Source organism: Mauremys mutica, chromosome 24, assembly GCF_020497125.1.
Source record: "Mauremys mutica isolate MM-2020 ecotype Southern chromosome 24, ASM2049712v1, whole genome shotgun sequence".
NCBI classification, from domain to species: Eukaryota; Metazoa; Chordata; order Testudines; family Geoemydidae; genus Mauremys; species Mauremys mutica.
Genome location: NC_059095.1, coordinates 12,194,594 through 12,220,132, shown reverse-complemented (window position 1 = coordinate 12,220,132; position 25,539 = coordinate 12,194,594). Strand labels below are relative to the sequence as shown.

General features: G+C 61.5%; 1 protein-coding gene across 2 annotated transcripts in view; it reads right to left on the bottom strand.

Annotated features, from left to right (window-relative positions):
- Window positions 1-2,827: 2,827 nt before the first annotated feature.
- The window catches only part of LOC123356069 (unconventional myosin-Va-like), a 67,224-nt gene continuing 44,512 nt past the window's right edge, over window positions 2,828-25,539 (bottom strand). Inside the window, exons 21-36 of one of the 2 annotated variants that reach the window (XM_044999038.1) lie at window positions 25,347-25,503; window positions 23,626-23,865; window positions 21,870-22,085; window positions 20,941-21,034; window positions 20,298-20,446; window positions 18,017-18,132; window positions 17,222-17,408; window positions 16,900-16,993; window positions 15,166-15,315; window positions 13,948-14,099; window positions 8,364-8,453; window positions 6,795-6,945; window positions 5,842-6,109; window positions 4,585-4,759; window positions 3,965-4,045; window positions 2,828-3,765 (exon numbers count right to left, since the gene is read on the bottom strand). In XM_044999038.1, the coding sequence (XP_044854973.1) occupies window positions 3,607-3,765; window positions 3,965-4,045; window positions 4,585-4,759; window positions 5,842-6,109; window positions 6,795-6,945; window positions 8,364-8,453; window positions 13,948-14,099; window positions 15,166-15,315; window positions 16,900-16,993; window positions 17,222-17,408; window positions 18,017-18,132; window positions 20,298-20,446; window positions 20,941-21,034; window positions 21,870-22,085; window positions 23,626-23,865; window positions 25,347-25,503 (2,479 nt within the window). In that variant the 3' untranslated portion in view covers window positions 2,828-3,606. The remainder of the gene's footprint in view (window positions 3,766-3,964; window positions 4,046-4,584; window positions 4,760-5,841; window positions 6,110-6,794; window positions 6,946-8,363; window positions 8,454-13,947; window positions 14,100-15,165; window positions 15,316-16,899; window positions 16,994-17,221; window positions 17,409-18,016; window positions 18,133-20,297; window positions 20,447-20,940; window positions 21,035-21,869; window positions 22,086-23,625; window positions 23,866-25,346; window positions 25,504-25,539) is intronic. The other variant, XM_044999039.1, reaches the window with a different exon arrangement.

Here is a 25,539-nt window from a genome sequence, read left to right as displayed (position 1 = left end):
CCATCCTAACATACTGTAACATGGTTATTTAACCAATTATATCCCACCACCTTCATTGGTTTACACCCAACAAAATTAATTATACAGCAGACACAAACGATCACAGAACCAGACAGAGACCATGCAAATAAACACACAAAACAATACAGAAGTGAGGATTTTACAACTACACCTATACAGACATAAGGGTTCTCCAGCTGTGTCTATTGATCAGTGAGTTCTTGCCAGGCAGGATGCGATCAAACTAAGTTTCCTTTTACATCTTCTAGGCTCTTCCCTTTCTCTGGAGGTTAGAGATCGGATCACCTTCCTAACAGCCCCGGATTGCCTGATTTCAATGTGACTGAACAGGGCCTCAGACTGTCACAGTGAGAGAAGGCCCTTACACAGACAGTGATTTCTGATTCTTTCTTTTATACCTCTATAACAAGCTAAGTGATAAGAATACACCTACATTCTTAAAGTATAGGCCTTTGCAGACAGGCCTGAATATCTATATCCTAACATTTCTTCACACAACTCAGTCAACCTGTGGAACTCCTTGCCAGCAGATGTGAAGGCCAAAACTATGACAGGGTTTTAAAAAAAAACACACCACACACACTAGATAAGTTCATGGAGGACAGGTCCATCAATGGCTATTAGCCAGGATGGGCAGGGATGGTGTTTGCCAGAAGCCGAATGGGCAGCGGGGAATGAATCACTTGATTCCATGTTCTGTTCATTCCCTGCGGGGCACTGGGCCGGAGAGACCATTCCTCTGACCCAGTATAGCTGTTCTCATCAGGGCCAGCTCCAGGCACCAGCACAGCAAGCAGGTGCTTAAGGTGGCCAATGGAAAGGGGTGGCACGTCTGGCTCTTGGGTGGCAGGTCCCCCAGTCCCTCGCAGAGGGAAGGACCTGCCGCCGAATTGCCACTGAAGAATGAAGTCGATCACAGGTTTTTTTGTTGTTTTTTCCCAGCGCTTAGGGCAGAAAAAACGCTGGAGCCAGCCCTGGTTCTTATGAACTTTCAAAGTCTCTGCCCAGATGTTCCCATAAGGGAGAGGCCACCCATGGCACGAGCACCAGGGAATTTGCAGTGCTGCTCTTGCACGGGTTTTGGGCTGGTGCTCTCACATCAGCCCCAGGAGGGTACAGCACACACCCCAGAGCCATTGTCACGGAGTCCCCGGGCAATGCTCTGGAACTGCTCCCCACAAAGCCAGGCAGGACTTTGCTCCAAGGGAGAGGAGGCTCCCCAGACAGTCTGCAGGGCAAGAAGCTCACACGGCTTCACCTCCTGGGTCTCTCCTTGGAGCATTCAGCATCCTCTGCCCCTCTGTGCGCTTCCCACAGCGAGTCCGTCCCAGCGGGGTCCTGGGGAAGCCACCGGGTCCTGCACCCCCACTTTGCAGTCAGACGTGACTCTCAGCCAGCCAGTGGCTCAGGTTTATTTAGACGACAGGAACACAGTCCCAGACAGGTCTTGCCGGTACAGACAACAGGACCCCCCTTTAGTTAGGTCCATCTGGGGCCCCAGGGAGGCCACAGCCCTGTTGGGAAGCCCAAGCCCCATCGGGACGCCCCTCTCCATTTCCCAGCCAGTTTCCAAACTGAAACCATCTCCAGCCTCTCACTCAGCCTCCCCCAGCGTTTGTCCAGTGTCCCAGGCAGAGGTGTCACCTGGCCTCCAACCCCCCTCCTGGGGTCTCAGGTATCCTCCCTCCCCCACAGCAGCCAGTCCCAGCACAACCCCCTGCACCCTTCCCAGGTCAATCCTCCCCACTCAGCACTCACATCACAGCAAGAACCTTCCCACTTCCGCACCCCCATAAGCCCTGGACTCTCCCAAATCCGGGGACTCTACTGAGCTGAAGTACAGGGGTAAGAGTATCCCCCTCCCCTAGCAAATCTTCAGACCCCTGTAGAGGAGAGGCCAGGTGTGATTGGCTGGAGCTGGGCAGGGGCAGGAACTGCTTGGGGGGGGGGGGGTTTGAACTTTTCCTGGAAGGACTAGACTGAACAGCTGGGCCCTGACCCCTCTACAGCTTGAGACACGCCCCCCCCCACTCCCAGAGCCCCCTTTAGCTCCCAGACAGACAGAGGCCGTTGCTGAATCCAGGGCTGCTCTTGCAGGAGCACTGGGAGCCGTGCTGCCCTCGCTCAGCCCCAGCTGGGAGTTACTCTGCACAGATGATGATTTTGTCCACTCCCCCCCCCCCCCGAATAGCAGCATCCCCTGCAAGGGGGGCAGAAGGGGGATGAGCTGGACCAGCGTGCAGTGCGCTAACACGGGGGCTGGGGAGCCTGCGGGTTCTGTCCCAGCACCCCAGGAAGTTTCAAGCAGAAGCAGAGAGAGAGGAAGGCCCAGGTGCTAGCTGGGGATGGAGCATGTAGGCCCCTATTGCAGCCCAGGATACTTGGGTTCCTGGCCCAGCTCTACCCACTACACATCCACTGCCCCCGTTTTCTCCCCCTGGAAGTGGGGAAAACGTTCCCTGGCCTGGGGGTCGGATTCACCTGCTAAACTCCAAGGACCTGTGAACACCCAGGATCAGGTGGCCAGTGTCCGAGGTAAAGGACACAGCCTGGGGCCTGCTGGAGACAACCTGTCTGCAGCGCCTAACAAACCCTCCTCTTCCCTTCCCAGCGCTCTCAAGTCAAGCTCCAGCCTCGTAGGTGGCCTCTGTCCCGTCACTAGAGCACAGCTCCCAATGCTCCCCCCGGGAGGCTGCACAGCCTCCCCCCCCACACACACACACACCCCGGCCCGGAGATCGGCGACTCACAAGGGAGACCAGCCTCCAGCTTATTACTAAAGAGACTTTTATTCACTTCACACAATCTTTAAAAGGCGTTTCACTGAACACAGGCCGCATGAAGAGAGCTCCTCTCCCACCCCCAGCTGCTGGGCAGGCAGCCCGCAGGCCCTAGCAGCTGAGGGGGCAGGAACAGCACCCCCCAGAGACACCCACGGATGCCCAGTGGGTACTGGGTCAAGAGCAGCCGCCTGCAGCAAGGGAGACAAGCCCCCTAACCTGGCTCCACCTGGCAGCTGCTTCCTCACTCAGCAGCAGTGGGGACTCCCTGCCCAGCCAGCCACACTCAGGACATGCTTTTAAACCTGCTCCCAAGTGCTCACATGCTGCCCCAAGTGCTGTAAACCCACCCCCCACACACCGCCAGGGAGCACTGCAGTTCCAGAGGAGGTGGGTCAGTCAGCGATCGCGCAGCCCACAGCATGGGCACCCCACATTGCCCCGCTCAGCTATGGCGTGCAGACCCGGGCGCGTGAGGGAGGCACCATTACCCCCATGCACAGCATTCCCCGAGGGCCCGTTGCAAAAAGCCCTTGGGCTCGGAGCGGGGAGGGATGTGCCGGGCATGCGGCAGAGCTGGGCAAGCAGACGTTTCCGAGAGGAAATACCTGCTGGAGTTTTGAATTTTAGAAGGGGCTGTTTCTGGAGCCCTTTGGAGCTGTAGCCTCATGCCAGCACCCTGAAATTTCAGCCTGAGCCACTGGCTCCTTTCCAAGGAAAAGGGCGTTTCTAGGGCACGGCAGCCAGTACCCTGCAGCACGGTTGTGAGACCGCATCTTCCCCAGGAGCATCGCCGCCGCGGCGCTCAGACCCAGGTCAGGAACGTCAGGTTAATGCTGTCAGGGATGCAGAGCTCATCCAGCTGCACGGGAGAGCAGGAGAAGGGCAGGTGCACGGGGAACAGGTGAGCCGTGTCCACCAGCAGCTGGCAGGGGCCAGCTGGAGCTCGCTCCGCCAGCCGGTTCTGTGTGGGGAGAAACAATCCAGTCTCCAGCAATTCTCACCCCCTGCCCACACTCCCTGGTCCAGCCCCCAGCCCCTCCTTACAGCCATGGCTGGCTCAAGCACCTGGCCAGCTCAGCCCCAACTCTCCAGCAGCAAGCGGCTGCCTGCCAGCACAACTGAGTCGGGGGCTGGAGGGAAGAGAGAAAGGACTCACTCACCTCTACGCTGCTTATGAAGCTGGGGCTGACGCGCTCCTCCAGCCCGGCGGCGGGCGTGTAGGCCCGCAGGATCTTCATGACCTGCAAGGAGGGAGCGCAGAGGTGACGGGGCTGGACGGCGGCCAGTGGAGAGAGCGCTAGAGCCAGGCTGGGAATTCAGCCCGGCCCATGGCCTCATGCCCCTTCCAAGCCCACCAAGGTCGCAAGTCCCGAGCAAAGAGGACAGGGCCCATCTGGTCCCCATGCCGGGGCCGGCAGGAAGCGGAGTCCTAGGGGAGCAGAGAAGGGACCCCAAGCAAGGTCCTGGCTGGTGGAACTTGGGGCAGTTACAGAAGGGGCCCGCCTGTGGGCCCCCGAGTGAGCAGGAGCCCTGGGCACTGGCTGGGAGCCCTCGGGGCTGAATCAGGGGCCACATCCTGGTACCAGCTCCCAGAGCCACTGGCCCTGGCAGCCCGAGCGCTTTGCCTTCATGGGGTGGGTGGTCCCCTCAAGCCTGAGTTACCCAAACACACACGGCCCCCCCAGCACCACTCCCTCCTTTGGGGAGCTTCGATCCCTCCAGGGTGGCAGAGCCCAGGCCCGTGGCCCATCACCCCCGAGCTCCTGGAGCAGCCGGTCACCTGCGGAGTGGTCAGCGCCGTGCACAGGCAGCAGATGGCCTCAGCATCTTCCTGCGTCGTCTTCTTCACCTGCAGCAGCTGGGCGGCCTGGATGAGGGGCTGCAGGACCTCCATGGCGCCGCTCTGCTGGAGGTCCTTGGCCCGCAGCCACTCCTCCAGCTGACTCACGTTGTACCTGGAACAGAGCCACACCGAGACGCTCCAGCCATAAGCTCAGCCCCTTAGGAGCAGCTGCCTGGGGGAGGCCTCCCCAGCCGCAGGGGCCAGCATGGGGAACCTGGCGCCAGTCAGCGCATAGCAGGGTGGCTCTTCGCGGCCGCAGCACTAGGAATGTATCCAGCACGGCTCTGTCCCCCTCGAGTGCCGGGACCGGGGACGGGAGCTGTGACAGCTCGCGTCTTCCGTCGCTCCGCCCACGGGTGGAGGTTTTTAGATCCGCACGTCCAGGGTTCAAGCCCCATCCTGGGCTCTGCGCTGCCCAGGACGAGGCTCCCTGTTGCCCACGCAATGGAGCAGGTGGCCCCAGTTTGAGCATCATTTTCCCTTCCACTCAGCTGGGCCCAGTTCTCCCCCGCCCCAGACTAGTCAGCCAGGACACAGCCCCCCCCCCCCCCCCACACACTTGTGTGCCCCCGGCCAGCCGGGACATCCCTATGCCAGGCACAGCTTGGCTCGACCCAGCAGGAGAACTGCCAATAGCAGCCCAGGGCCATGAAGAGCTGGGCAGCCCCACTCCCAACCAGCTAGGTGGGAGGAAGGATGGCCCAGGGGGTAGGACACTAGCCTGGGACTCTGGTGACCTGGGTTCAAGTCCTGCCTGAGGTCTCTGGCACAGCAAGCTTCCCGGGGGGGGGGTATTACTGCCACCGCTGGGGTGTCAGGAGGATACGTGCAGGCAGACTGAGGTGCCCCACCAGTGATGGGGGCAGAGCTGGACGGTAGCTAGGCCTGATGGCACCATAGGAACCTGGCACTTCGAGCTTTTCCTCCCCCTCTACAGACGCCCCCTGGCCAGGTGGGATTAGCCCTACGCCCATGAAGAACCCAGCGCTTGGGAGTCAGCCGGAGCCCAGGAGGGGCCAGCGCCCAGTCCCGTGCTCTGGAGGATGGGCCTGGGCCACGCAGGCCAAGCCCAGCTTAGGAGGTACAAAACCCCGGACAGCGGCTGTAGCCTGGAGGGAGAATCCAGGAGGCTCCAGGCCCAGCCTGACGGGGGAGCACCCGAGCCCCGCGGGAGGCGGGAGGGGACGGACTGACCTGAGCTGGACGCCCTGGCTCCAGGAACAGGCGTCCCTCCTCAGGAGCAGGTAGTTGAGGGCCACGCCGCTGATGGTGAAGAGGAGCTGCCGGAAGGCCTGGCCCACGATCACGGGCTCCAGCTGGTGCCTCCCCAGCGCCTCGTGGAAGGAGCTGAGCTGCTGGAGGAGCGAGTCCAGCGTGTAGGCGGGAGCCGGCGGCTGCTTGCGGTAACCGGGGGGCCTGGCCGACAAGCCCTGGATGGTCTCGCTCTCCAGCATGGCGGCGACTGGCAGGGCAGAGGGGAGGGAGGCTGAGCTCAGCCTGGCCAGCGGGCGCTGAAATCCCAGGGCCCTTCCCTCAGGGAGCAAAGGGCCCTGTCTCTGCGGCTGGCTCTGCTCTCGGCACCCAGGGGGCTGGGTACGTCCTGGGCACTGATCTCTGGGCAGCACCCGGTGCATGCCCCGGGACCCCACAGCCCAGGCGCTGTGTTTGGGAGGCTGCACCTCCAGACCGGCTCCTGCCATCTGGTGAGTCACCTGCTGCTCGCTGCCATTCAGAGCGGACCCAGACTAGCCCCGAGTGCCACGCTCCCAGGGGGCAGTCGCTCAGCCAGGCGGCAGAGCAGGGACCTTCCTGCCCCCCCACCACTGCCCTGTCCAGCTCATGGCATTAATCTCCTCACTCCCCCCACAGAGGGGTAAGTGGCAGGTCAGTGCCCAGCCACCCTCAATCCCAGAGGGTCACTGGGCAGGTAACAGGGTCCCTCTGAGGCTGTACTGAGGGGGACGGGGCAGCCACTTGCTCTCGAGATGCCAGGTCTGCCCAGCCCACCATGACCCCTTTATGCCAGGCCTCGCCATGGCATCCCCGCCTTGAGCACCGAGCATGAAGCCAGCTCTCTGCTGCCCTCACCCCTCACCAAGCTCGCTCCCATCCCTACAGCGCTCCCGGGAGGCCCAGCCGGTACCTACCAATCATGGGCTTCAGTTTCTTCTGTGCCACGCGGATCAGCTGCTGGTATATCTGAATGGCCAGGTCACCCAGGCTCTGGCAGTGGCTGGCCAGGTCGAAGTTTCTCAAGCAGTGCTGGTTCTGCTTGGGGGTGTTGGCCAGCCGGTAGCTCTGCGGACAGCAAATGGCCGGGCTCGTGGACCGAGAGGTGCTGGAGCCCGGCAGAGCCACGCCCTGGGCTCTGGAGAGCTGTGGGGTAGCCATGCAGGGACCCACCCCAGCATCCACTGCACACGTCCCCCCTCCAGAATCCGTCACATTCCCACCCAGGGATCTCGGCGCACCTGACAGGTCAGTGACTGAAGATCAACTCCGTCCCCACCGCCATAAGCTCCCCTGCCCCCCTCCCCCAGGCAGGCGGAGTAAAGAACCCAGCAGCAGCCAGTATCCCCACGGTACAGGTCACCCAGGCATCCTATTCTGGTGCTCAGAACATCCCCTGAGGATGCTGGTCTCAGGGGCTTCCATGGAGGGGATCTGGCTGGGTTCTTCTCAGCCCTTCGGGGGTAGATGGTTTGCTGGTAGGAAGAGACCCCTCCCCAGGCCAGCAGCTACTGCCCAGTTTGAAGCCAGAGGGTCTGGGCTGTGGTTCACTATAGAATCGTAGGCTTGTCGGGCTAGAGGGGACCTCGAGAGGTCAGGACTCCAGCCCCTCACGCTGGGGCAGGACCAAACCTCGGCCATCGCTGACAGGTGTTCGTCCAGCCTGTTAAAAACCTGCAGGGACGAGGATCCCACCGCCTCCCTCCAGAGCGTCACCACCCTGAGAGTTTGAAAGATTTTCCTAATATCTAACCTAGATCTCTCTTGCTGCAGATTAAGCCCATCACTCCTTGTCCTCTGAAGGCAGGACATGGCGAATTGATCACTGGCTTTGTAATGGCCCTTAACACATTTGAAGGCTAATCATCAGGTTCCCATCCCCCAAGCTCGGCTTCTCAAGACTAAACATGCCCAGTTTTCAGCTTCTCTCCACGGTCAGGCTGTGGAAGCCTGTTCTCATTCTCGTCGCTCGCCTCTGGACTCTAATTTATCCACATCTTCCCTGACGCGCGGCCCCCAGAACCAGTCTCAGGTTATCCCCCCTTTGGCGGTCCCTGTCTACAGGCAGCTCTTTGGAGAGCTGGTGTGAAATCAGCCAGATGAAATTCAGTAAGTGCAAGTGCACTTTGCTGCACAGCATGGCAGGCAAAGAGCCAGTACCCGCAGGGCGGCATCAGCCAGAGGCTTCCCCTCGGAGCAGCGAGGCCATGGCCCGGCCAGATCCGGCCTGAGGCCGAGGGCAGGAGCCACTGACCAAGGGAGAGAAGCTGAAGTAAACAGCCACGGAGCAGTGGGCCAAGCCAGGCCTTGGGACTGACTCAGCGCCATCTTGGTCTCAGAAGAAACTAGGGGGAGCCTACTAAAGGCAAACAGCCCCCCCATGCCTGCTGCTTCCTGGCTGGGACCTGTTCTGCAGCCCCCAGCCGGGGGAGGCCAGGCCAGGCCAGCCTGGCGGTGCCGTGCTGGAGCAGGCCCCGTGCCCTCACCTGGTCCCCGCCGTACTGTCTCAGGCAGTTGATGAGGCAGCAGGTGTTGGCGAGCCAGAGAGCCACCACGCCCAAGTCCTCGCTGTGCTTCTGCGAGCGGGGGACACAAAGCGAGGCATCAGGGTGGGGTGGGGGGGGCCCAGGCGTTGGAGACTTGCACAAGGAGGGAGCACGAGGAGACTGTGCCAGGGAGCCGCGCTAGAGGGCGTGGGCACACCAGCAAAGCCAGCCGCTGCTTGGGGGTCTGCACCCCCCCCCCCAAATCAGTGCGAGGGCCAGAACGGGAGGCCACTCAGCAGACAAGTGGCTGCATTCAGCCCAGCCCCCCCGTTTGTGCCCCTGGCTGCCTCGGGAGGCCTGAATTTTACAGTTGCTCCCCGACAGCCCAACCAGCATCTGGGGTCCCCAGTCACCACGGGGCCTGCTCCAGAGACACCCTGATTCATTGTTCACAGCCGGCAGCCATGGGCGAGCTCCAGCAATCTCCATCTCACGGCGCCGTGGGGCCCCAGCGATCAGGGGAGCCGGGATGGACCCCGCGGGCCACTGCCCATCAGGGAGCAGCGTCTGCTGAGAGGCAGTAAGAGCCCTGATGCAGCCAGTGCTGGGGAGGAGCAGTCGCTGCCCCAGGCCGGCTCCAAAGTCACTGCCAGAGACAAATGCAGCCGCAGGCAGAAGCGGCGCCAGGCATGGCCTGGCCAGCGAGAGCTTCTGCTTTCTGCAGGGCCCAGTGCTCCAGGCTGGGGGGCTGCCAGCCTGCAGAGGAGCCCCTGAGACATAAGGATTAATATCACATCAGTATCAGCGTTTGCTCCCTTCTCCGCCCAGGCCCAGGCCCAGGCCCAGGCCCAGGCCGGTCACAGGGAACCGACACTGCAGCGAGAGCGGCCTCCGCTCCTCTTCCCAGCCACTGGGGCTGGACACTCCTCGGCAGGGCTCTCACCGGGGCCGAGGGGTCTCTTCCCCCACATGCCCTGCTGGGGCAGCAAGACCTCCTCCAACCACTGCCCCCCAGACACCCCTGGCCTCCCCCTCTGCATGGGAGGGGGGCAGAAGGGGGGAAGCAGCAGCCCCAAGCCCCCGCCCAGGGAGTGGAGCAGTGGGACACCCTCAGTGACTGAGGCCACCTCTGGCCAGAGGCAGAAAACCAGCAGCCTCAGGCTCCTGCTGGCTGACCCCAGGGAGCCGACCTGCCCGCCTTCGCCTCCCCATCGTGGCGCCCGCCTGCACCTCCCAGATCCCCACCCCGACAAAAACCCCAATCCACCTGTCACGGAGTGTGGGGGGAGTCCGGCCCTGCACCCCTCTTCCTGGTCTCACAGTGACTCTCAGCCAGCCAGTAAAACAGAAGGTTTATTGAACAGCAGGAACACAGGATATGGCCCAGCTTGTGTTCAGAGCTAGGACCCCTCAATCTGGCCTTTCTGGGTTCAGGGTGCTTGGATCCCAGCCTAGGATCCCCTGAAAGCCCACCTCCCAGCTCCCAAAACCGAAGACTGACTCCCCTCCCCCGTTCCCTTTTGTCTACCTCCAGCCAGAGGTGAGACCTCCCCTCTCCCAGGCCAGGCTCATGTTACAGCTGCATACCTGTCTCTGCCTACCAAGCACACAGACAGTCCCTACTCCATCACACCTCTCCCCCCTCCGAGACTGAACTGAGCGGGGTCACTGTCCAGTGACCCGGGGAAGTTCGGGGCCCCCTCTCCGGGACAGCGCGTCCGCTATCAGGTTGGCGCTTCCCTTCACGTGGACCACGTCCATGTCATAGTCCTGCAGGAGCAGGCTCCACCTCAGGAGCTTGGCATTGGCTCCTTTCATCTGGTGCAGCCAGGTCAGGGGAGAGTGGTCGGTGTACACAGTGAAGTGGCGCCCAAAGAGATAGGGCTCCAGTTTCTTCAGGGCCCACACCATGGCCAGGCATTCCTTCTCGATGGCCGCGTAGTTCTGCTCCCGGGGTAGCAACTTCTTGCTCAGGTACACGATGGGGTGTCTGTCCCCCTTTTCATCCTCCTGCATCAACACCGCCCCCAGGCCCGTGTCTGAGGCGTCGGTAAACACCATAAAGGGCTTGTCAAAGTTTGGGTTTGCCAGAACTGGGCCTCTGAGCAGAGCCTCCTTCAGCGCCTGGAGAGCCTGCTGGCACTGCTCAGTCCAGACCACCTTGCACAGGCTTCCCCTTCTTGCACAGCTCAGTGATGGGGGCGGCTATGGCGCTAAAATGGGGCACGAACCTTCGATAGTACCCCGCCATCCCAATAAAGGCCTGGACCTGCTTTTTGGTCTGGGGAGCGGGCCAGTCTCTGATCACCTCCACCTTGGCCGGTTCCGGCTTTAGGCAGCCGCTCCCCACCCGATGGCCCAGGTAAGATACTTCAGCCATCCCCACCTTGCACTTCTCAGCCTTTACGGTTAACCCAGCCTCCCGGAGTCGGTCCAGCACTTGTCTAACCTGGAGCACATGGTCCTCCCAGGTCTGGCTGAAGACGCAGACGTCATCAATATACGCCACAGCAAAACTCTCCATCCCCCTCAGTAGCTGATCCACCAGGCGCTGGAAGGTGGCCGGCGCTCCCTTGAGGCCGAAGGGCAGGGTCAGAAACTCATAGAGCCCCAGGGGGGTGATGAAGGCCGATTTCAGCCTGGCATCTGCGTCCAGCGGCACTTGCCAGTAGCCCTTTGTAAGATCCATGGTGGTGAGGTACCGAGCGCCTCCTAGCTTGTCTAGGAGCTCGTCAGGCCTTGGCATGGGGTAGGCATCAGATACAGTGATGGCATTGAGCTTTCGATAGTCCACACAGAACCGGATCGACCCGTCCTTCTTGGGGACCAGCACCACTGGGGAGGCCCAGGGGCTGGCGGACGGCTGGATCACCCCTAAAGCCAGCATGTCCCTGACCTCCCTTTCCAGGTCCTGGGCAGTCTTCCCGGTAACCCGAAAAGGGGAGCAGCGTATCGGGGTGTGTGCCCCAGTCTCCACCCGGTGGACGGTCAAATTAGTGCGCCCAGGTTGGTTGGAAAACAACTGTCGGTACAGTTGCAGCACCCCTCTGATCTCAGCATGCTGAGCTGGGGTCAGCTGATCTGAGAGGGGGATCGCCTCCAGGGGGGAACCAGCCTTTGTCCCTGGGAATAGATCCACTAGAGGGTCATCCCCCGGCTCCTCCCAGTGCCCACACACGGCCAGCACCATATTCCCTCGGTCATAATATGGCTTCATCATATTCACATGGTACACCCGGCGGTGATGAGCCCGGTTCGACAGCTCCACCACATAGTTTACCTCATTTAGTTGCTTGATAACCTTGAAGGGCCCTTCCCAGGCAGCCTGGAGTTTGTTTTTCCTCACGGGGATGAGAACCATCACTTGGTCCCCGGTGGCGAAGGCGCGGGCCCGCGCCGTGCGGTCGTACCAGACCTTCTGCTTCCTCTGGGCTCGGGCCAGATTCTCCCTGGCCAGGCCCATGAGCTCGGTAAGTCTTTCCCGGAAGGTCAGGACATACTCCACCACCGACTCTCCATCGGGAGCGGCCTTCCCCTCCCATTCGTCTCTCATCAGGTCCAGAGGCCCCCTTACCCGCCTTCCATATAACAGTTCGAACGGCGAGAACCCAGTGGATTCCTGGGGTACCTCCCTGTACGCAAACAGCAGGTGAGGTAAGTACTTGTCCCAGTCCTGTGGGTGCTGGTGCATGAATGTTTTTAGCATCATCTTTAGCGTCCCGTTGAACCTCTCCACCAGCCCGTTGGTCTGGGGGTGGTACGCTGAGGCCCAGCTGGGTCGGACCCCACATTTCTCCCACAGGGACTGGAGCAGGGTCGACATGAAGTTGGACCCCTGGTCCGTTAAGACTTCCTTGGGGAACCCCACCCGGCTGAAAATGGTCAGCAGCGCATCCGCCACGGTGTCTGCTTCGGTAGAGGACAAGGCCACCGCCTCGGGGTATCGAGTGGCGAAATCTACCACCACCAAGATGTATTTCTTCCCTGACCGGGTCGCCTTGCTGAGAGGTCCCACCATGTCCATGGCCACCTTCTGGAAAGGCTCTTCTATGATGGGCAAAGGCCTCAGAGCTGCTTTCCCCTTGTCCCGGGCCTTCCCCACCCGCTGGCAGGGGTCACAGGATTGGCAGTACTGCCGGACATGGGTAAAGACCCCAGGCCAGTAAAAGTTCTGTAGCAGCCTCTGCCTGGTGCGCCGGATTCCCTGGTGCCCTGCGAGGGGGATGTCATGGGCCAGGTACAGCAGCTTGTGGCGAAACTTCTGGGGAACCACCAGCTGCCTCCTAATCCCCCATGACTCCACTTCCCCGGGGGGAGCCCATTCCCGGTACAGGAACCCCTTCTCCCACAGGAACCTCTCCTTGCAACCTCTCCTCATGGTCTGCGCTGCATTTGCCCGGCTGCTTCCCTCAGAGACAGGGACCGGTTCATCCCTGCGATCTCTCTCCTCCAGCCGGGCAATCAGCTGGGCCTTGGTGAGCTTCCCATGGCGCAGCCCCCTCTGCTTGCACAGCTCCACCAGCTCCCACTTGCGCTGCTGGGCATACATCTTCCTGCTGGCCGCTCGCAGGCCGGGGTGCTCACCGCTCCCCACGGGTTCCAGGGGGACCCCTAGTGTGCCAGTCCTTGAGGTCACCACCTCTCTGCCAGGGTCGAGCTGCAGACTCCTCCGCCCCTGGGATCGCTCGCTGTGATCCCCCGGGGGACCCTGTTACTGCAAAGTCCTTCTCTCTGGCCACACTCTCCCAGGGGTGAATCGCCCCTTCGTTTTACTGCTCCCCAGTCACTTACTGCAGGAAGCGCCGTCCACGGGGTGCCGCCGATCCCACCGCTGCCACCAGTTGTCACGGAGTGTGGGGGGAGTCCGGCCCTGCACCCCTCTTCCTGGTCTCACAGTGACTCTCAGCCAGCCAGTAAAACAGAAGGTTTATTGAACAGCAGGAACACAGGATATGGCCCAGCTTGTGTTCAGAGCTAGGACCCCTCAATCTGGCCTTTCTGGGTTCAGGGTGCTTGGATCCCAGCCTAGGATCCCCTGAAACCCCACCTCCCAGCTCCCAAAACCGAAGAATGCCTCCACTCCCCCGTTCCCTTTTGTCTACCTCCAGCCAGAGGTGAGACCTCCCCTCTCCCAGGCCAGGCTCATGTTACAGCTGCATACCTGTCTCTGCCTACCAAGCACACAGACAGCCCCTATTCCATCACACCACCCCATGCGCGTAAGCAGCACGGCTACTGCAGGACGAGGCCTCCTGCCCTCCAAGCCAGGCAGTGGCCCAGAGCAGCCGTGCTGAGCCGGCCTGTAACCTCAGCCCAGGGCCCCAAGCCCTCCTCGACGGGCACACTCCTGAGGGTGGCATCACAGATCCCTAGTAACGCCCTGGCCCCTGCCCCAGGTCACACAAGGACATGCCTGGGGGCTGCAGGAGGCATTTCTGGGCAGCTCAGGCCCGAGCTGGAACAATTGGGTGGGGGGCACACGCCAGCGGTAGGGAGCCAGCGCCTGAGGGCCGCCCCTCAGCCATTGACCAGAGGGGCCACGATCCCCCTGCCCCATCCCCCGTCCCGTCCCCCACCACGGTACCTTCACCACCCGCTTGATGCCGCTGACGGCGGCAGCGAAGAGCGAGCGGATCCGGTGCTCCTCGTGGCCGGAGTCCGCGTGCCGGAAGCACATGAACAGGATGTAGGCCGGCAGCGCGGGGAGGGCGCCGGGGCTGTGCTGCGGTTTGAAATCTGCAGGGCGAGAAGGGGCCGAGTGAGTCCGGGATGGAGCCGGAGGTCCGAGCCACAAGTCACAGGCTGGGGCCTGCCCCACGGGAGCTGCCTACAGGGCAGAGGGGTCGTAGCAAGCGACAGGTGGGACGAGACAGGCCCTGCATTCAGGGCCCCAATTTCAAACCCCTCCCCTCCCCGGAAGGAGCCAAGCTCCTGCTAACTTCAGCAATACGTCCTCTGACCCCGACCTGGGCCCATCACCTGGACAGAGCCCGGATCCCGAGGCCCAGTCGCCCCTTTCATTACAGCCAAGCAGCTTGAGCTCAGCCCAGCGCCCAGAGGGGCATCACCCCTCCCTGCCGTTAGCACCTCTCCAGGCACAGCCCCCTCTGCTCTTCCCTCCCCATGCAGGGGCTTCATCTCTGCCCCCACCCTGCCCAATTCCTCTGCCCCCCAGCCTTCAGCACAGCCACTCCACCCGCCCCCACTGACAGAGCCGACATCTGGCCCAGCCAGGTGCTGTCCTCCTCCTTCCCCTCCTCGCCAGCTTGGGGTCACCCCGAGCAGGCTCCTGCTCCTGTCCTGCAGGTCTGCTGAAGTGTTTGGGGAGGAGGCCTCCGGCTGCTGACAGTCGCCCTCCGGTCTCATGGAAATTAACATGCACAGACCCCCCTGCCCCACGGCTGCATTCCTGGGCTCTCCCACGTGGGCACGTGCACGTTTGATTTAATCCCTTCACCCACTCACGAGAGTTCAGTCATTGCTCATAAGCACAGAGCCACCGCTGGCCTGGCCCAGCACTAACCGGGGGTGGGGCTGGAGACTTCCCATCCACCCCAAATAAACAGAACCCGAATTAGCAGGTAGAACCCCCCCCATCCCCTTTCAAAGTCAGCTGTCCATTAGCCACTAGGGATAAGAGAGTCCCGGCCCCTCCAGCTCTGCAGGGTCCTGGGCCCTGAGGTTCGAGCCCATGGTGAACGCAATCTGTGCGGACACAGGGGGGTTTGGCTTGAGCCAGGACTTACACTGCTGCGTAGACAGACCCTCAGCCCCAACTCCCCGTGGGGCTCCAGCCCCCCACCTGTGATGATGGTCCTGATGAGGCGCCCTTCATCCTCTGCTTTGCACCCCAGCATGCCCCCGAATGCCCCAGCTGGGCACGGGACATCGAGGGGCCTTTCCATCTCTTCCACCTTCACCTTCTGCTCCAGCAACCGGGCCTCTCCATTTGCTGCCCAGGGGAAGGAGCAAAAACATTAGAGTCTATTAGAGAAATTGAATCTATTTCCCTATGTTAAGTTCTCCTCACACCTTCTATGGGCCATCTTAACTATCACTTCAAAAAGTTTTTTTTCCTCCTACTGATGATAGCTCATCTCAATTGATTAGACTCTGCCTGTTGGTATGCATACTTCCACCTTGTCATGTTCTCTGTATGTATAAATATCTCCTGTCTGTGTGTTCCATTCTATGCATCCGAAGAAGTGAGCTGCAGCTCACGAAAACTCATGCTGAAATAAATTTGTTAGTCTCTAAGGTGCCACAAGTCCTCCTGTTCTTTTTGCAGATACAGACTAACACGGCTGCTACTCTGAAACCTGTCATTAGAGTCAGAGCATCCGCTTGGATCCGGGGCCATGTAACCTGACTCCTGAGTGGGGCAGGGACTGGGGGTCCCACCTCTGCCCGGGGAACTCCTGCCAGGAGAGCGGGGCCCCAGGCAGAGGGATATTCAGAGCTAGAGGTTGCTTGGGCCAGCTGGAGGGGACGGTTGCTTGGGCTGAGAGCAAACCGGATGGACGCTGCCAGGCAGCCTTGTAAGCTGCTGTTGGCAAATAACCCTTCACTTGCTCGCCTCTTAATCTGTGAATGTCCAGTACCCCATGGCACCCACCTAGAGTGACCAGATGTCCCAATTTTACAGGGACAGTTCTGATTTTGGGGTCTTTCTTACATAGGCTCCTATTACCCCCCAACCTCGTCCTGACTTTTCATGTTTGCTGTCTGGTCACTCTTCACCCACCAGTTTTAATCAGCTGCCTACAAACCCAGCCAGCAGCTCCCCTCCATCAAACTGCTGCCAAGAGCACCCCCAGTTCTGCAAAGCTCCCTGTTTGGCCAGTGCCCTAGTAGGGTACCCTTGCTGCTCTGTACCCCGCAAGAGCGAAGGGGACACTGAATCAGAGCAGTCTGACTCTGCAAGTCACCAGGCATCGCTAGCTCTGCTCTGGGGTCGGCAGCTGTGATGGGGGGGTCCTGGGCGCTCGGTGTGGGGCTTTCGGGGAGCACATCCCAAAACATGGAGGTTTACAGAAGGGCCGTGTGGGAGCTTTGCTATTAGCAGACAACACGAGACAAGGTGAGCCCAGAACAGCGGCTAAGAAAAGCCGCTTTGGTTGGTCGCCTGTCAGCGAGAGGCTCATGTCTGCTTCCCGGCTGCAAAGCAGCGATGCCCCGTGGCAGGTAAGGGGGGCGTTGAAGGAAAAGCAGAAACGCTGGCATTAACGGAGCTCATGGTGCACACATGGTCGCCTCTAGCGGGTCTCATTGGGCAGCTGGGGGAGCAGGGGCCCATCCCCTCTAGCTCAGGCCTCGGCAGTGCCATCCCCAGGCCCAGGACCCCTCGCCCTCTGAGCTGGCGCTCAGGCCCATCCCACCAGCCCCCCTCTGCTCCTGCGGTGAGGCGGCAGAGCCGTGTTTCTGCTTGAAGCTGCTGCGTCCAGGCTGGGGGATGCGGTCGGGAGCAGAACCCCGCTTTAGGCCGGCAACAAAGGACATTCGCCCCCCAGCCGGACCAGTCACAGGAGGCACCTGCCTGTGAGATCCTGGATTTGCTTCATGGAGGTTTTCAGCTGCTTCTGAAGCTTGAGCATGTTCTTCTCCTGCCTCTCCAGCTGCCCCTCCAGATCCTGGGGAGCACACGGGGAAAGGATGCAATGCGCCCTCGAAGAGCCAGCATGGGGAGGCGGGGGGTGCGCTGCACCAGGGCGTTTACCCAGCATGCTGAGCAGCGATCAGCCTTCTCACAGCCCCAGCCCCAGCCTGGCCACGTAGCAAGTCTTGAACTGCAAGCTCAGCCATGCAATGCTCCCACCAACCCCCCTCCCGCCATCCCAACAGGCTCACTCCCGCTTTACCAGGTTCTCTCTCTTCAGCTGGACGATCTGGTGCTGGAACCCGCCCTCCTCCTGCTGCAGTTGCAGGTCCTGGATCAGGCTCTGCTGCTGCTTGCTCAGCTGCTTCAGGGAGCAGACGTCCAGGCGGAGACCTTCCAGCTCCTGCTCGTGCTGCTGCTGCTGCTCCTGCAGCTGGCTCTCGAGTAGCCTGCAAGGAAGGGCAATAACTCAGAGGTGCGAGCGATTGGCTCACCAGGCAGGAGGCTGGCAAGGCCTCACAACTCTATGCCCCTCCGTGGGTGAGACAGGCAAGCTTCCCCCATTTTACAGCTAGGGAAACTGAGGCAGGGGTTGCTTAAGTCCAAGGCCGAGATTGGAACAGAACCCAGAAGACTTGACGCTGGAATTTTTTGAAGTCTCCACACGCTGAATCACGCACTTCCCATTGTCAGGGCTCTGACCTGGCTCTTGCCACCCAAACCCCATCTTGCCTCTCCACCACAAATGCATCCCTGCAGCCTCAGAGGGCCTCAGAGGGCCTGCTGCTCCCCCAGGGCCAGTGCCGCTGGAGGGCGGCAGGGCCACCCGAGGGGGGAGAGACAATTTGCCCCGGGCCCCGCAGGGCCCCCCACGAGAACAGAGCATTCCGTAGTATTGCAACTTGTTCCATGGAAGGGGCCCCTGAAATAGCTTTGCCCCAGGCCCCCCGAATCTCTGGGCGGCGCTGGAGGCCAGGCCCCCAGGGGGGTTTTAAGCAGCCACAGCAGCATTATGGGAAACCCAGACATGGCTGAGACACCGAGTAAACAGACTCACTTATTGGAGACCCGGACAGCATCATACGCATATTTCAAGTCTTCCTCCATCATGGAGTCTTCCTCCACCATCTTCTCCGGGCTCCTGTTCAACCCCAGGATCTCCGCAAGGTTCTGCTGGGGGGGAGGAGACTGAACTGGGCCATTCAGGCAGCCGGCCCCTCCCCACCCCCACCGGCAGCCGGCCCCTCCCCACCCCCACCGGCGCTGCAGCGAGGGACATGATGGGTGAGACTCTCACCCTGCGCTTGAAGATCTCAAAGGGCTTCCTCTCGTGAGCCAGCTGGGCCCTGGCCCTGCACAGCTCCTCATGGGTCCTGGCCAGGTCCTCCGTGACCACGTTGAGCTGCCCCAGGAGGAGGAGATAAGCCTTCTCATAGGGGTCCTGCCCATCGTCGCCGTTCAGCGAGGAGGAAGGGCTGTCGGATCTGAGCCTCCTCCACTCGTGTCTCTGCCTCCAGCGGCCCCTCTCATGGTCCAGGGACTGAGATGGGGACTGTGGGTGGAGGAGGAGGCCAGGAGATGCATTCAAGCACCATCCCTGGTGTGTCGGACGCTGGACACCCAGCCCCACTCGGACTGGGCCATCTGGCTGCACTGGGCAGGCGGCGCCTGATGCCAAGCTCTGCACTAACTCCCCATGAACGCCCCAACCCACCAGAGGTGAAAGTAAGCCGGTACGGGACGGTACAGAGTACCGGCAAGAGCCAGTATGCCGTGTCGGCCTGGACCGGCTTCCGCGGCGGTGATTTAAAGGGCCCAGGGCTCCCGCTGCGGAGAGCCCCGGGCCCTTTAAAACCCCACCCGAGCCCGGCTGCCGGAGCTCCAGGCCCTTTAATTCACCCCTGAGCTCCCAGCCACCTCTGCAGCTGGTAGCTCCAGGGTGATTTAAGGCCTTTAAAATTTTGAAAGGCTCCGCCTCTTCTGGTTGAGGCCACGCCCCCGCTCCCTCCAGGAGGGAGGGGAAAGGGCACCCCTGGCATCTGACCACACAGTGGCAGCCATGGGATGGCAGGACAGGTCGGTCTGGTTGGCCCAGTCGCGCACACAGGAACGCTGCCGGGAGGCAGCACAGGGGAGGGGACGCCAGGGTTTACTCCTGGCTCTGCCACCAAGCTGTGAGCTCGGGCAGCTTCCCCAGCTGAGACCTCACATGGGAGCGGAGGTTTGTGACACAGGAAGCGCACGGAGCCCTGTGCGACACGTGCCAGTCAAAGGCCACGTCTTTGCAGGCACTAACTGGGCTGAACCAACAAGATCACCAGCGCAGCCCACCCAGTCAGAAGGGCCCGAGTCGGATGCCAATGGGACTGGCAGCTAGGTGCCGCTGCCAGCGCCGAGGGGCAAAGGGCTGGAGGGCAGGCTTGGCTCGGGGACTTGCTGTGCCCAGCCCAGGGCAATGCAAACCACAACACAGCTTGTTCCAGAGCCCAGACCCTCGGCTTCCCGCCTGCAGTCAGGGCAGCAGAGCCACGCAGCAAAGCCAATTGGTTGATGTGAAAGTGTCTCACCTCGCTCTGCGGGTCGGCATCATCCCGGGACGGGGCTGTCGACAGAGACAATGGGTAGCTGCATTCGGAGTCCAGGATGCTGTTGGATGAAGGGGACCTCTGGAGGCTGGGGGTTCGCTGGAGCGGGCAGGAAAGGTACACGGGTGCGTTATGCAGCGGCTGAAGCTCCAGTCCTTGTTATGGGGCGGGGGGCTAGGCATGGGGAGAACTCGGCAGGGAGACAGCTCGGACCTTTACATGGGCCCGTGCTACTGCTCCCTAGCCCAGTGGTGACAGATACGGGGCGGGGTGCCTCTGTCCTCCAGGGGATGTGCTGCCCGCCAGGGCGTCCCGCCATGGGGACCAGAGAGACGTTCCCCTCTGATCTCCAGGGGAGCAGGGCAGAAGTAGATGGTGCAGCTGCGACATTAGCTTCGGGCTGGGACTTTCACAGAGAGCTGAAGGTGTCACTGGGATTTGGGCTCCTCGCGGTTTCGAAAGCCCCAGCCAGCTTCGCACCGATGGTGCAGCTGTTCTCAGCGGCAGGGCGCGGCTCTGAACACACAGCGACCCTAGGGCCACCTCCGCCCTGGGACCGAGTGGACACAGCACAGACCAGCAAGGCACCCGCCGCCAGGCTTCCTGCCCACCTCCCCGGTCCTGCCCGTCTGGCCTCCATGCGACAATCCTTCAGCAAGAGCTTCCCTCCATTTCGCGGCAGCCTGTGACCCCTCGCCTGGCTCCCCGGGGTATCTGGGATGTCCTGGGCTCAGCCCAGCCCGCACTGCTCACCTTGTGGAAGGCCACCTCATCCTGCAGGTTCTCGCAGCACTGCTCCAGGCGGGCGCACTCCTTCACCAGGTTCTGGTAGCGAGCCCTCTCCCCCTCCAGCTGGCACAGCAGCTCCTGGCTCTCCGCCGCCACGCGCCGGAGCAGCTGGTCTGCAGGGGGCGGGGAAGAGGAGAGCAGAGACGGTAACGTTTGCCTGCAGGCCAGGACCTGAGCGTGACAGGCTCTGCTCCCTGCCCACCCTGTGCAGGAGCCCAGGCACCAGCGCCAGGGGAGGAACGTCGACGGGGCTGCTGCGCGCCAATGCTGCGCCGCCCCTGGAAAACATCTCCTCCGGCGTGGAGCCGAGCAGGAGAGAGCTGGGAACTTAGTGGCATGGCCGGCGGGCCCATGGATTCAGCCGCCAGGCTCAGGCCACACGAGACCTCGCCTCTGGGACGAGCCTGGGCACAGAGCTAGGGCAGTGAGCGGCAGGAGCCGTCTCAGTAACCAGCCCACCAGTCTCGGCTTGGCAGCATCACCCTGCCCACAGAGCTGGGCCGCCCGGGTGAGCACAGCCGGAGCCACCTGCTGGGCTTCCCTAGAATCCAGCCCCCAGCTGACTGCACCCGGCACAGCAGGAAAGGGGCTGGGGGGGGCGTTTTACCTTCCAGCTCCTGCGACTGCTCCATGATCCGCTGGTTGAGAGCGTCCTTCTCTTCCTTCAGGTTGGATTTCATGGCTTCCAGCTCAGTCAGGCGCTGGCGGGAGAGAGAGAGAGCTGGGTGGTGGGGGCAGACCCTGATGCAGTCCAGAGCTATGGGGTGAGAGGACCTGCTCTGGGGGTCGGAGGCCAGGCAGGCTCTTTCACATGGGGCCCATCACAGGCTGCAGGGCCAGTCCTTCCTCCACCCCACCAGCCAGGGGGCCCGGAGAGTAGCCAGGCCCCTGCATGGGAGATTTACTGACAGTTTTACTTTTGAGGGGCAGCATCAAGGATTTAAGTGGTTGCTTCAAATTTTTATTCAAATGTTCAGTTGTGGGAACTTTGGTGGCAGGAAGGGGATCAGACAAGGTGGAGACTCCAAGAGTTAAAGCTTTACAACTTAACCCCAATCAACTTCTTACATCAGATATACAGAATAATCCGGGTTTGCTTTCAGAAGGTTACCATCAAGCAGCGTTTCTGGCTGTCTAGATTTCGAATATCGATGGACGTATTTGACCGTTTGTGCGTACAGGGATATTTATGGTGGTCAATATTTACCGATAAAAAAATTGACTCCTGCCAAGTCTATGTTCAGACTAGCTTGTTAAGTCACCAGAGCCTTTGCAACATACTAGCAAGGAGCACACTTGCGTCGCCTCCCACTCACGGCTGAGCCAGAGAGGATAACCAGCCTACTACTGCTGCCAGCTATTGGAGCTGCCCCGTAAGCTCAGTGCTGGGTTTGAGTCACACCCGTTAACCACTGGGGTGGGGATCGTTGCTCTTTGGGACCAGGTCTAAGGAAGGGACGTTTAACTCCCCTCAGTGTTATCGCTGGCTGCTGGCTAGCCGGACAATCAAGAGTCACCCCTGCCTGTGCCCTGCACCTGTTTCAGCTCCTCCATCTCCTGGCCCAGCCGGCCTTCCGAGCTGCTCTTCTCCGACTCCACGCGCTGCAGCTGCTCCTGCAGCTCCCGGATGCGCTTCTCCTGCGCCTTGTCCTCCCGCAGCCCCCGCAGCTCACTGCGCAGCCGCTCCACCTCCTCGCTGTGGGAGGCTCTCAGTGCCGACAGCTGCTCCGAGAGGCTCCGCTTCTCCCTGGCCTGTGGGAGGGGCAGCGGTCAAGAGCCGGTTCAGGCCTGCAGGGTCCCAGGGGAGGAACGGGGTGATTCCTATCTGAGCACTGAACAGCGGGGAACCAGGCGGGGAGAAAATCCAGAGAAGCTGCCTCGGCCTCATCCCCCCCAAAGCCAAACATCTCCCTGGAAGTGAGGTGCTATCCAGTGCCTCCCCCAACCCGGGCAGGGTCAGCCCCAGGACACTGCTGGGGAAACTGAGGCATGGGAGGAGGAATGACTTCCAAGGCCCATCACTTCTGGGTTCCGTTCTCAGCCCTAGCACCGAAGTCCTGACTCCCAGTTTCCTGCTTTACCAGCCCTAGCATCGGTCTTTCCTATACTAGGGCCGGGCCGGGCGTACCTGCTCCTTGGCATCGGGCCACCTGCTGTTCCCAGGCTCTGCACATCTCAGAGGAACCATGAACCCCTCCTGGGGCCAGCCTGTGTCAGAGATCCTGGGCCCTGCCCTGCCCCACCCCGAATGTGTTTGGCCCAAGAGCGCGCTGGCTTTTCCCAAGTCTCCTTTGCCCCCACACCAGCTTTCCAGGCCGCCCGATCCACCCCAGGGCAGCGAGATGGGGTCTGCCCACAAAGGCCAGAGACCGTCAGGGATGCAGGTTCGATTTCCCCAGCAGAGAGCAAACCGCGAGACACGGGAGGCAGACAGATGGCGGCGCCAACTGGTAAATAGTCAGCGGCAGAGCACGGCCTGCCGGGCGCGAGCAGAGCCAGAGACGCTGCCGGGCGGGGGAGAGGGCGGACACGAGGCACCGTGAGGAAGTTACACAAGCGGCATCCGCTGGGTCACGCGGGAGAGGGGTGGGGAGAAGAAAAGGTTCGAAGGCTGCCGGGGCCTGAGCACGTGGTGCCCTCTAGAGCCACTCAGTCCCCGAGCGCCCCGTGAAATACCCGAGGAGACCAGAGCAGGGAAAGCCGCTGCTGCTTGCAGCCCTACCAAGCCAGCTGCTCCACCTGCACTGCCTCACTCCCCACACCTTCGCTTTCCCCTACCCGCCCGAGGGCTGAGCCAGAGGGAGTTAGGTGGGTTCAGAACTAGAAATCTGTCCTGAGCCAGAGGTCCAGGAGCCTGCTCTGCCAGGAGAGCCCGATCCAAGTCTTCCTGCCGGGCCCTGGAGTCAGGTGCTGCTGGGCCGGAAAAGAACCGAAGTCTGGCTGCACTAATGGACAGTGCTTCCCAGGAGAAGGGTAGAGAGGCCTTTCCCCCAGGCACCTTTTCTCAGCACAGAGTGAGCGGAGATTGTACAGTATCATTAAGGGAGTGAAATGCAGCCACCTCTGGAGTGGAGCATGGCTACTGCTTAACAACTCACAGGAACACGGAAGAGGAGGAGACGATCCAACGTAGACTGCTAGGGGAACTTAGCAAGACACAACGCAGCTCCCCAGGACTCTGCCAGACGTGCCCATGAGCAGTCAGCACCTTGGCTTTAAGGCTCATCCCAGCGCTAGAGACCCAGGAATCCCCTTGTAGCTCTGGGGCAGCAGGAGGAGCCGACCCACCCACCTGCTCATCCACTTTGCACTGCAGCTGCATCACTTTGATCTCCATGCCTTTGTTGAGCTGTTTGTAGTGCTCCACCGACTTGGCCTCGATCCGGAGCCGCCTCAGCTCCCTGCGAGCCCGCATGCGCCGGTAGCAGCACTGCAGATAGACCACCGCTCTGCACACCCGAAGGTACTTGGTGCGAGCCAGCCAGCCCCTCGCCGCGCTCTGGATCACCACAGCTTTCTGGCTTGCCACCATCTGGGCAGAGAGCAGACAGAGCCGCCAAGGTTTAGGGCAGAAACTCGGCCAGAGCACCAGGTGCCGGCAGCTACGTCCTCGCACAAACAGCGGCCACAAGGGATCCAAGAACACGCGAGTTAGGGACAACGCTGCACCCCCTGCCCGACGCCGGTGAGAATAGGAGCCCTGCTTCACGGCCAGAGGGTTTACCCACGTGGTCTTACTGGAATGAGACACTTGGTGGCCCCCGAAGAGCGTTTAGGAGCAGACGAGAGGACATGGTTGCAACTGTTCTAACCTGCACCTGAGCCCGGGGGCGGGGGCGGAGAAGGGTTGCTAGAGACTGGTACGGGAATAATTATTCCTAGTGGGGGGGTATTTGGTGGTTCTACTCCAAGGCAGTTCCAGACCCACCCACCCCCACACCTGGGATCAGATCCAAGCCTGGACTCCAGGACAAGACCAGAGCCAGGCATCGAATTCCCACCCCACCCCCTTCGCCCCCCAGCTCTAAGTTGGTTCTGTGGGTTTCTGCCCTTCCACTTGGCAGCCTCGAGTGCTGCAGGCAGCCTGCCGGCCTCCAAGGACACCCAGGAGATAGTCAGTGCCTATGCCTGGCCTAACTGGGGGTGCTCCAGCCCCAGAGCACCACCAAAAATAGGGAGTGCTCAGCACCCACCAATCAGCTGTTTGGCAGTGGGCAGGAGGCACTTGTGGGGGTGGAGCAGGGGGTGGGATGAGGGAGGGTCACACGGGGAGGGGAGGGGGTGCCTTGGACAAGAGGTGGGGTGGGGCGGGGCCACTGGGTGGAGCACCCAGCCGGACAAGTGAAAGTCGGCACCAGCGTGAAGCCAGGCGAGGCTCTAGGACTCTGCCTGCTCCCCGCAGAGGGGCTGTGGGCAGGTGTGGGGCATGGGCTGCTCCAGTGCGAGTCCCGCTGGGCACTGGACCCACATGAGCCAGCACAACGACAATGCAGATCCCCTGAGCTGAGGCGCACGCGCCGCCTTCCATACCTGCTAGGAACCTGGTCACTCCTGAGGGTGGGGATGGGGCAGCTCCCAACAGACCCTGAACGGGCCACCAGGCGCCCCACACCCCAGGCAGGAGAGCGGGACCCCAGCCCGGGGAGTCACAGCACGACTTGCTCACACTGCCTGCAGTTGGGGGGGGCTGCCCACAGGTACCCCCCCATGCTGCCAGGTAAGGCCCCACACTCCCTGCACATGCAGGACAAGGAGCTGAGCCAAACAGGTCACTGCTCTACCTGCAGCGAGAGGGGGATGCATCTCTGCTCTACAGGGGGGCTCCCTCCAGATCCCAGGATGCACCTGCCAGCCCACCCCCCTCCCACATTACCTGGGGCTCCTGTAACCCATCAGTACCCCCTTCCCCAAGGGCTGCACCCCCGGGCACTGGGAGCACACGCGGGATGTCCCCCTCTGAAGCTGCCGCCACGAGCGGATCCCCAACCCCGCGGCTGCGGGCAGGGCCGGTACCTGGCGGTGCAGGCGCCTGGCGAACATGCCGCGGGCGAAGGCCTGGATGGTGACCGCTGCTGCCTGGGTGCGGAGGTACGAGCGCCTGGCCAGGGCCATCTTGAAGTTCTTCTGCAGGGTGAGAGCGGCGCTGCTCCTCCTCAGGTGCCTGGCGAGCCTGCCCGAAGGGCAACAGGCGTTGGGCGTGGGAAGC